Raw genomic sequence first — 11,514 nt, 5'->3', positions numbered from 1 at the left:
CGTCGGCCTGCGAGCTAAGTGTCGCTGGTTCGATCTTCCAGTCAGGGCACATCAGAGAAGGAAAACTCTGATTCCAAAAAACCTCCGCTGCCTTGCGGCATACCTCTTCAGGGGAAAGGCTAAGGGAGTAAACCCTGACAGAAAATCCGGAGCCGGAGTCCCTAAGGCGGTTTGACGTTGTAGTCAACACCGGCAACTCCTGCGGCGCACCTGAAGCCAAGCTGTATTGACTCCGTCTTTCCCTTGGACCCTTCAGCTGCGAAGAGAGGGGGGGTCTGCTGCATGGGCAACAGCAGACCCTCCATATCACCCTGCCCAGGCTCTGTAGCTTCAGCTTCACTGGAGAGGACACTCCAGCGTCATCACAAGATGTCGATTCAACACGGGAGGAGACAGATACCGTGTCACTCCCGAGTCGGACTGCACAGCCATTCTTGGCGGTGCAGATAGACTCTTAAGAAGCTACACCATCGTCTCTCGAGACGGGCGGCTGCCGAACGAACTGAACATCATAGCTTAGCTTGGCCAATTTCGACTGAATACATACTATTTTTGCAACCTAGTAAGGTCAAAAAAATCATAAGCATGAAAAATCATAAGTAAAATTGTGAGTCACTTTTGCTAAGTCATGTCACCAAACTAAAACTTAATAACTAACCAAATTTCAATTTCAGCCTTTTTCAGAGGTAAAATTTTAAACCAATTCCTGATCAGCACTGGCGACGTAATCAGCCTGCTAAATTCCCCTGCCTTCCCCTAAATGAAGGTGAGCTTGCTTAAAATGATCCACTCTTTTAACTTTTAGACCCATCCTTTTTTTGTTTGTTTGTTTTTTGCCCATAAAAACCTTCCATTTTGTACAACTCATAAAAGCACCTTTCTAGTTGCTAGATGGGATGCTGCCTGATTGATGAATTGATTTAAAAGGCCAATTGGATCTTGGAATTTACTTGGTTGAATTTTGTTCTTTAACACCTGCCCCAGGGCTTTGCCATCCTTTGTACCCAGGAGACTGTCTTTTATGTATGACACCTTTGCTCCAGGCTATTCCCAGAGTGAACCCAAGTGTTCTGGATGAGAAGATAGAGAAACAGGTTCCCTAGTAAGGCTGCCTCTCTCCCACACCACCATGGCCAGTCAGTTGGAACGCTGCAACTCCCACATCTATTCCTTTCTCTACTGCTGCAGACTTCTTGGCTCTAAGAGAAAGGACACAGACTCTCTACCCTTTAGTTTCACATACTGATCCCCACTACAACCAGAGATGTAGGTGAGTACTGAATCTGAATAGGGCAAGTTAGAATCATAAGGGTTGGTACTAAGGATGGTTGAAGGAAAAGGCACAGGAACACAGGAAGGGACTTGACTGAACTTCTAGATGGTAGAGTGAATATGCAAAGTGATCCAACTAGTTCAACTCAGCATTAACATCAGTGATACACACACCCCTTCCTCCCCAATCTTTTCAAGCATAACACATCTAAGCAGCTTGAATTCTGGTCCTCATCCTGTTTAGGCCATTTGAGCTAGGGTTAGGGCACCCCAGATGAGCATGTGCCTATCCCTTGTTCTGTGCCTGATGTAGCCCTTGAGACACTCAAAAATGCTCTCACACAAATCTCATTAGACTCTCACAGGTTTGTGAGGGAGCTGTTATTAGTCTCATTTGAGGACAGCAATTCTGAGAGTTGAAAAGTGTGTTCAAGTTTCCGTAGGGCCAGGTAACTCTTTGTGGTAACTGAGGAGATAGATGATTTAAAGGGGAGACTTTTTCAAACATCTCAAGGCTCTGATTTTGACCAGAGTAGCTCCTGTGAGGGCAGTTTCAATCCTGGTACTTGGTTCCTTAGATTATTTCAAAACTGGAATTTCTTTATGATGAATTTCTTAATAGTAAATCAAGATTATTCATCATAATAATTAGGGAAATAACCTCTAAGAAGGGACATGGGTAGTCAGAAGTGATGTTTCACACACACTTTAGGGAAGTGTTATAGGGAAGTCAAGATTAGATAAACACCATCTGCAGAGTCCGTTTAATTGCAGCCTGTGATTTCAGGGCAATAAGCCTTCCTGCTTGGAAAATGTCTCCCAAGCCTTTACTTATCTTCTACGTTCCTTAAAAGGTGATAGCCCTTTCTACTTCACAGACATAAAACTTAAAATACAAATCGCTTTCTACCCCAGAACACAGCTAGCTAGAGCACTCCCTGGTCTGGGTGGGAGAGCAGGCAGAAAGGAGGTGTTTGGAATTCTCAAGATAAATTTCACCTGTTGTTTACACTTTTGTGCTTGTCTCACTTAGGCTCCAGCATATTTTCACTTCTTATACATTTTATTATCTAGTGAGACTTATCTTCTAGTCTGGAACCAAATGCTAAAATTGGGCCTAAGTGTCTACATTGGCAGGGAAAAGAATTTTAAGATGGAGCTCAGCTCTAGGGCGTTGTTGCAATAATGCTTTCCTCTTTCTTCCATGTGGATCCACAGGTGACCCTGGTCACTAAGATGTCGTCTTCTCTAAAGGTCCTAGGTCCTCTCTTGTTCCTGCTGTTCTCTGTATATGGGCTCCTGATACACAGACAGAAGCTTTCCTGGAGGGAATTCATGAAACAGCACCACCTGAGCACAAGCTGGGACTTCAGTGAGTACAGATGCAATGACCTCATGAGGGAAAGAGAAGCTCCAAAGGACAACTATCACATCTTCATCTATACCTTATGGCACCAAATTGATCGTGTATGCGTCAGGAACTGGAGAGATCGCTACAGGAATGTATACATATGGACCCAGTATCCCTTCAAAATACTCAAGTGCTACCCAGGAAATAATAAAAAGAGCTACAAAGAGCACAGGAGCTACAGCTACATTGAATTCCATTGTGGCGTGAATGGGTTTGTTGATAGCATAGAGGACATCCGGTTGTTAGATGTTATCAGCCACTAGAAAGTCTACCCACCCCTCCAGGTTTTAGAGTTAGTGCTTCTCAAGTGAAGGTGGGCCCTGCCTACATCAATAGCCCTTGCTAATCCCTATTTTGCATTTATGTGCCAATGTTTTCCAACTACTTAGAGTTATGTATCACATGGTTTCTTGATAACATAACTTCACCTCTGTTGGTAATCTGTCTGGAATACCCTTCTGTTCTCATTTACCTGCATTAGTCCTTCATTTTTTTCTTTTGTTTTTGTTAAAGATTCAGCTCACATGTCATCTCTTTTTGACTAACCCAGGAATTTTCCTGATATTGACTTTTTATACTTATCCAAGTTGAATGATCTTCCCTTCCCTAAGTAAATAATATTATTCCAAGGTGTGTGACTCATATATGTTATACGTGCAGAGTATGTGTTGTGATTGGTATAAGTGTTATAGGTGTGTGTGATATAGATTATGCTTGGATGTGATTTGTGCTGTGTATAGGTTTAAGATGAGTGTTATATGTTTCTAATATGGTTATGTGTATGATGAGAATGTAAATATTTATGTGCTAAGCTGGGGAAAAGTTGTGACCTAGGCATTGATTGTGTTGACATGCTGAATTTCACTCAGCTTGCGGGGTGTGGGCAGAGTTGATTGAGTATAACATGTAGTATCATCCTGGCTCATAGTATGCTCAACAACCTTGGTTTTCTTCCTTTTCCATCCTTTGGCTTGGTACTTTAATTTTGACTTTCAAAGTCTGAAAACATATTCTACACTACTACTTAACTGATAGTTTGACTGGTTATAGAATTCTGTTAGACAATAGTTTCCTTTAATATTTGGAAGCATTTTCTTCCTTGTCTTCTAGTTTCCAGAGTTCTTGAGAAGTCCTAAGCCGTTGTGAAAAGCCTGAGGTCAATGGAGTCCAAAGTCAGCCTTAGAATCACCTGGAGAATTTTAGAGATACCAGTACGAGTATATCTCAGCCCACACATTTCAGACATTCTGATTAAACAGGTCCCATTCAACAGCCTATTTCAGGTGATCCAAACGTGCTTTGGGGGTACCGGATTAGGGCTTTCACGGTACCGATGTATGATCCTCTTCTCTTCCTTCAGCTGTTCCTGCTTCAAGGACGCGCACCTGACCTGGCCAGTCTCGGCACTGGCCCAGCAGTGAAAGGGCGTTGCCCGTCTCCGACCTGTTCTTGGAAGCCGGACCCCAACCCCTAACTCCTGCGTCACAGTCACCAAATTCTGTGTTACCTTGGACCCTGGCAACCCCACTGTGGAGAGCGGAGCCCAGTAGCGCAGCAGAGGGGCAGGGCCCGCGAGGGGCTCGCTTTCCTTCAGGGACAGTTGGGAGCTCCGGGAGGGCGTTGCTTTCCCACCTTTGAGACAGGCGCGGGCCTGACAAATCTGGTACCGCCCTGGGCGCACTTTCTTCTCCTCCGTTGACCTAAGTCAGCCTTCTTCTTTTCCTCCTAATTGTCCTCGTTTCCATTGTTGTGGCACTCCGGTGTCTCAGCTGTATCTGAAAAGCGCAGGAAGCCTTGGTTTTGACCGTCTTTCTGGCAGGAGCTAGACGCCACCCCCGCCGCAAATCAGGACTCCCATAGGTTTGGTAGCAGAGGCTCTGGGACGTGAGGGCGGTCAGGGTTAGTTGAAGAATGTGCGGACAGTGCCTCCTATGACCCTCTGAGTGTCGTTATTCTCTGCCAAGTTGGTGTTTGTGAAGCTGAGTGGGTGGTCGCGGCAGGAGGCCGGCAGTTGCAGCCGGTTCAGGTCTGGAGAGACAGTGTGACTCCAGCCACCCACTGATTGAGCACCTCGCAGAAAAGATGAGCTGCCGGACCAGTCAGCCCCAGTGGTAGGGCCTTGGGCACCTGTCAGGGCAGAGCTAGTGAGCATTTGCGTGATTCCCACAATTCTGTCCTTCCCCCCTGCCACAAACTACCTTTTTACCTGTAGTTGGTTTGGAGTGCAAGTTTCCCGCTCTTCCTTCGATGTAGTTGACTTCACCATACAATCTGTGTAAGATCTTGGGCTCCAGTTTACTGTCCTTTCTCCAGGTTGCTTTTTGTTTTGTTTTGTTTTTTCCCTTTTAGGATTCCCTCAGCAGCAGGAAGTCTTCTTCTATGTCTTGAGGACAAGTTTTCCTGCACCTTCCTCAGGCAGGCTTTGCTTCTCCTTTCCCAGAAGTGTCCTTGCCTGCGTTCTAGGGATGCAAGGACTTGCTGCCCCTCCCCCTAGTGACTTAAGGCTTTTTCTTGGTGGGAGAGAAGGGTCTGGGGGCTTTGAGTTTGCCCCCCAGCAGCATGTGTTTACCTGGTGCTCACCTGAACCTCCAAAGAATGCTCCAGGTTCCTACCATGGCCTCTATCTTTAGAAACACAGACAAGCCAGTGGAGGCCAATGGAAATGAGCTGCTGAGGGCAAACTGCCCTTGTACCTGGGCCTCCACCTATTCCACATTGACATGCTAGCCTGCCCTTGGCCTTTAAGAATTCCCTAACTTTTAGCTGATTTCCTCTTACTGGCTTTTATACCAACCACCTCTTTTTTCTGAGCTCTGCCAAAGGTGAAACAGTTTGGGTGTTCATCTCTCTTTAGAGGAACCTGCCCCTCTCTTGATTGAGTTTATTTGGTTCTCTGAGACCTCACCTTTCCGACAGGCTGGTTATGATATATTAAATTAATTGATATTTCTTGTTCGTCTGGGGTGATGTTTTTGTCTCTTTATACTTCAGCCTCATAATTCATTTTTTAAAGTTATTTTTAAATTAAGTTTAGTCCATAACAGAAATCCCTATCCAAGTGTAGACATCAGGCCATTTGAACCATTTTAAATAAGACTCAGGATTCAGGAAATACTACTTTGGATAACAGCACCGAACGACTTCTCCATCCTGTTTGGGCACAGGACTCCAATTTCACTGTCAAGCATCATTAAAATCACTGCTCAGAAGACTCGTGGAGAGAGGAGAGGGGGGCATGTTTCATGGCCAGTGATGAATGAGGCATTTCCTTGTACACAACCAGAAGAGTCTAAAGTGTGAACTAGAGATTTCTCATGTCCACAATGAGAATCCCGCCCCTGGCCAAACAATTTTTGGAGAAAAAAATCCACTTTCATTGATTCTCAAGTTAACTTTCCTTTCTCCTCCTTCCAATGTGGTTTCTCTCTCTTTTCTTGAGTCCAGCATCTTACTTGCTCACATGTTGCTAGGACCTCAGCTCCAACATTCTTACCAGGGCTTATACTGGGCTGCTTGTTTCTGCCAATTAGAATGAGCCCTGGTGCCATCCTAAGCTAGACAGGTCTCAGCAGACTAGAGAAATGAGTGAGACTCAAGCTTCATTCTCCTGGATATGAAACCTCTCTTTGTCCCAGAACTCTGAAAAGTGGTTGAATTCTAAAAATGTGGGGATATCTGGTTGGGTGCCCTGAGATCTCTTCTTTATAGCCAAGCTCCTAGAAGGAGTTAGATACAGTCTCCTTCATGCTCTTTAAGCTGCCACCATCTGGTACCTGCAGTACTGATCACAGTCTTCAAGGACCCTCAATGGTCAGGGTTTCTTTTTTGGTCCTTGTAATATATGACTGTTGCGGCACTTCTCTAACTCTTCCACAGACTTCTGTGCCTCTCCCTCTTCTTTAAATATTGGTGATCTCTGGGGCTTTGTCTTTTTCACTTTCTCCATGTTCTCTCTGGAAAATCTCACCCCTACCAGGTTAAAGAACAACCAACTCTGCCTTAAGTTTGCAGATAAAATGCAAGATGTCCAGTTAAATTTCAGATCAACAATTAATACATTTTTAACATTAAGTCCTGTGAAATATTGATCTGAAACTTCCATTTAACTCGGTGTCCTGTATCTTTATTTGCTAAATCTAGCAACTCCAACCCCCTTTACCCACACCAGTGCTGATGACTTTCAAACCACTATTTCCAGAGCCCCCCCAACCTGAATTCCAGGCCCACAGAATGAATCTCTGTGGACATCACATGCTGCTTCCTCTGACACTGCAAACTCAACTTGTCCCAAGGTGAATATGTCACCCTTCCCACAAACCTGCTGCTCTTATGTGTTCCCCATCTTCATGAATGGGAGCAACAGTGGCTATACCAGGTCCTCTTCCCAGATTCTCCCCTCTTCCACTTCTCACATGGTGGTGTACATACTATATTTTACTAATCCAATCCTTTCTATTCCCAGCCCTAGAGGACTCATCAATTCTCACCTGGTCAATCATGCTCTTTCATTCCAGCCTGACCCACTTCTTCACACTGGGGGGAACTAGCAAAACTTGTGAACAGGCTGATTGGATTTGGTTGCTTTCTGGCTCTAACTCAAAATCCAACTTGGAAGTATCTCCATGTGCCAAGAAACAAATCTGTGCAACACCTTTGGGTGAGAATGAAACCAGACCTGAGGATTCTTATGGAAAACAAACTACACAGTCCCTTGCCCTACCAGCTGAGCTTTCAACGGGTGCCTTGCAGGTTTTAGGAAAATTTTTGTTCACCACAGACAGGAACATTTTTGGAAAAGATGCTTGGAAAAGCATTCATCTCACACCCCTTAGAGAGGTACCGATACTAGTGGCCCTTCTACCACCAGCCACCCAAATTGGCGAGAAACAACATTGTTCAAAGAAAGTGGAGATTTGAAGAGCTCTGACAGTGATGAGAAAAGGTCCATGAGAAGCCAAAGTCTGGAAGCTCATGGCTATGATCACCACTGAGTGGACAGTATCCTCATTAAAGGCCTTTCATTGCAACAATCATCCCTTGTCAATAGTCTTCACCTAGTGCTGTGTTCTCTCTCTCTCTTGCTTATTGTTCTGACTCGGTGAGAATGAATGACAAGACAATTTTCGGTTCTGAAGGAATGGAGGAGCTCTTTGCCCAGGCTGACTTGGATAAGAGCCCAGTGCTCAAGTGCAAGCCCCACTGCATCCTGTTCCTATACTGCAGGCTCCTGGATCTCTCAAATGTCTCCCAGAGATGTCTTCTTGCAGAGGGTACAAGTTTAATGTGCCCTAAGGAGTGATTGAAATGGCAACTTGGACTTCTGCAGGGAGAGGATAATAGTGGTGGGATTTGTTGATTTGACCCAGAAGGTCTTTTGCAAATTTTCCAGGAGTTAAACCCCTGGGTTTAATGGCATCCTGAACCAGAAACTACCCACATTAACAATGACTCAACAGAGCTGTTGCATTGATTACTTTTGAGGGCATCCACTAGTCCCGTCAGTGGCAGTTTCTCTGGGACCTCCAGTACTGCCTTCTCCAGGGGCTCAGTGGGTGTGGAGTAGCAGTGGGGCTCTCTAAACCCTCTAAGAGCCACACACCGAAGTGCCCTGAACTCTGAAGTTGCCTGGACACGCGTTCCTCCGGTGCTGTGTTCTCTTTCTGCTTTTCTTCAGCCTTAAACTGCTGCTCACCCAGGATTTGATCTTGTCCTTTTCACCTCCGACATGAGCATTATTGACCTTAACCCACTGGGACAGAAATCAGCTCACTTTGTGAAGGAGACAGCTCTGCCTGAGTGCTCCATACCACACTCTCTGTTGTTGTTGTTTTTTAAGTATATTTTATTGATTATATTGTAACAATAGTTCCAATTTTTCCCCTTTGCTCCCCTGCACCCAGCACCGCCCCTTCCCCAACAATCCCCCCCGAGTCCATGCCCATGGTTCGTACATACAAGCTCTCCTGCCTCACCCTTTTATATATTCTTCTTCCTCTTTTTAAAATAAATAATTAATTATTTTAACAATAAAAAATAACAATCCCTCCCTCTCAGACTTAAGACCCTTTATAATCTTATGAAGGACAATGGGCGAAGGTCTTGAGCTCCTCTAGCTGCTTCAGGCTGGACATGGTCATCGTCCTATGTACCCTTGGGTCCAGAAATCCCTAATAAGAGTGGGGGTGTGGAGCGGAGGGTGGCCTTCCCACATGGGGAAGGATCGTGCAGACTCCAGGTTTGTTGGCTGTCCCCGGACAATGTCATGCTTGATTTAACAGGCTGGCATCCTTGTTGTATTCTGGAGGCAACAGATTTGGCAACAGGGTTAAAGGACATCATTCAATCCATAACCACTAGATGACAAAAGACAGGTATTAATTTTTCAATGTCCCACATTAGGGAAAAGAAGGGCTTCTTTGGAGGAAGGTGTGCCAGGTACATCTCACCTGTCCAAAACCCTTTTGCCCATTACACTTAATTTTGACTGAGGGGAATATTTTAGGTTTCCCCCCTCTCAGGCCTCTGGGCTCTTTCTGTCCAAGACTTTAGGACAGAAAAGAGAAACCAGTTTTAAAGTGAAGCCCACAGACCACCCCATTCTTCACCAACCCAGCCACTTAGTTCAGTCATACCATTGAGTCTCAGGAGGCAGCGATGCAGACAGGATTAAGTGAGGCCTATACATACAGACAATCCCTCAGGCAATGAGATTGTAGGCTTATGCCCTTTGAAAACAGAAAACACATGTTAATTTATGTAACATAACTCACATAAAAGTCTCTAAATCTGTAGGACTGTCTTATCAGAAAGATATCCAGTTGCAACGCACTTGACATTCTTCTTGCCTGTAAATTAAACATCCTTGATAATGCCACAGACATAGTTTAACTTTCAAATAAAAACAAATTTTAAGTGAAAAGAAACCTTAAAGATGGTTAGCTGCAGTACTTTACAGTCCACCACTGAGCATTGTGATTTTCCTGGAATCACGATTTTTCTCCCTAGGATTACCCTCCTTGTCATTAAAGGGACTGCATTAAGTCCATTTTTAATTTATCCTGTTCATTTGCATAAACACAACAAGAGCAGAAAATGATCACTTATGATCTTTAGTTCCGCTTTGCTGGAACTTACGCAAGGAACATTTAGGGTGACCTTCAGTCTGCCCTTCAAGGCCCAGAAGCAGAACCACATACCTGGCATTCAGCCTTGCCTGTAAACACCTGTATTTTCCAAGCCCTTTTGGTTTTCCATTGTGCCTTAAGGTCCCATCTAGCCATCTTTCAGGAAAACAACTTTCATTTCTTCCCTGGAAAGATTGCCACGGACCTACCGCACATACATCCAAGGTACCAGGCCCTTTATCTCGTGGACTTTTATTACCTTTGAAAGTCAATCCCAGTTCCTCAGTGCTTTTTGGTAACAACCAAAGCCCAAGCATGTCTCCTTCAGGCATGACATTCCAGTCAAAGTCTTAGTTAAAAAAAACAAACCTCTATTAACAACTGGTCTTATAAGTTTTATGCAAAGAAACTTATGTCATTACTTACTTCTCTAGAATGACAAATTTTGGAGGGATCAGATAAGGAGAAAAATATACAGTGTGAAGGAAAATCCTTGTCCTTCTAATATTCACTGAACTGGCATTTCCATTCCTTATATTTTCATTTTTTCCCCCACTAAAAATTTTTTTGTTTGTTTTTCCATTACAGTTGTCCCACTCTTTTCCCCCTCTTGCTTCCCTGCACCTTGCCCCCGCTTCTCCCACATTCAGTCCCCACCCAGTTGTCCATGTCCATGGGTCATTTATACATGTTCTTTGACAAGACCCTTCCCCTCCTTACCCCCTTCTCTCCTTCCCATCTCTCCCTTTGTTACTGTTAGTTTATTCCTTGTTTACATACCTTTGGTTCAATTTTGCTCATTTGTTTGTGTTGTTCATTAGTTTCCCGTAATAGGTGATAGCATAAGGTATTTTTCTTTCATTGCCTGGCTTATTTCACTAAGCATAATTCTCTCTAGTTCCATCCATGTTGTTGCAAATGGTAGAAGTTCCTTCTTTCTTTCAGTACTTATTCATTGTCATTTTCCCCCCTTTGTACTCGTGTTCCTCTGTCTCTCTCTGTCTCTTCATCTTCTTAAAGCAGACCCTTTAGCATCCCTTGCAATGCTGGTTTGGTGGAGATGTATTCTTTTAGCCTTCTTTTGTCTTGGAAACTCCTTATTTCACCTTCCATTTTGAATGAAAGCCTTGCTGGGTAGAGTATTCTTGGTTGTAGGCCTTTGTTTTTCATTGTTTGGAATATTTTTTGCCATTCCCTTCTGGCTTGGAGTGTTTCTGCTGAGAAATCTGATGATAGCCTTATTGGAGCTCCCTTGTATGTTATTAGTTGTTTCTCTCTTGCTGCTTTTAGGATTCTCTCTTTGTCTTTGAAATTTGCCATTTTAATTATGATGTGTCTTGATGTGGGCCTGTTGGTGTTCATCTTCACTGGGACCCTCTGTGCTTCCTGGACTTGCGTGACTCTTTCTCTCCTCATGTTAGGGAAGTTTTCTGTCATTAGTTTTTCAAAGAGGTTTTCTATTTCTTGCTCTTCTTCTTCTCCTTCTGGAATTCCTATGATACGAATATAATTATGTTTCATGTTATCCTGCAGCTGTCTTAGAGCCTCTTCAGTCTTGTTCAGTCTTTTTTCATTTTGTTGCACTGTCTGGGAGTTTTTGTCTACGTTGTCCTCCAGCTCGCTGATCCAATCTTCTGCTTCCTCTAGCCTGCTTTTAATTCCTTCTACTGTGTTCTTCAATTCAGAGATCATATTCTTCATTTCCTC

General features: G+C 44.1%; 1 protein-coding gene across 1 annotated transcript; it reads left to right on the top strand.

Annotated features, from left to right (window-relative positions):
* Positions 1-2,083: 2,083 nt before the first annotated feature.
* On the top strand, positions 2,084-3,160 carry LOC150016152 (epididymal secretory protein E3-beta-like). Its single transcript, XM_090271911.1, has 2 exons — positions 2,084-2,126; positions 2,491-3,160. The coding sequence occupies exon 2, from the start codon at positions 2,509-2,511 to the stop codon at positions 2,944-2,946; it is 438 nt and encodes a 145-aa protein (XP_090128037.1). The 5' UTR covers positions 2,084-2,126; positions 2,491-2,508; the 3' UTR covers positions 2,947-3,160.
* The last annotated feature ends 8,354 nt before the right edge of the window (positions 3,161-11,514 follow it).

This window comes from Furipterus horrens, unplaced genomic scaffold (genome assembly GCF_987537825.1).
Source record: "Furipterus horrens unplaced genomic scaffold, mFurHor1.1.pri manual_scaffold_3, whole genome shotgun sequence".
NCBI lineage: Eukaryota > Metazoa > Chordata > Mammalia > Chiroptera > Furipteridae > Furipterus > Furipterus horrens.
The sequence above is the reverse complement of the archived record's forward strand: the minus strand, read 5'-3'. Positions and strand labels throughout refer to the sequence as shown.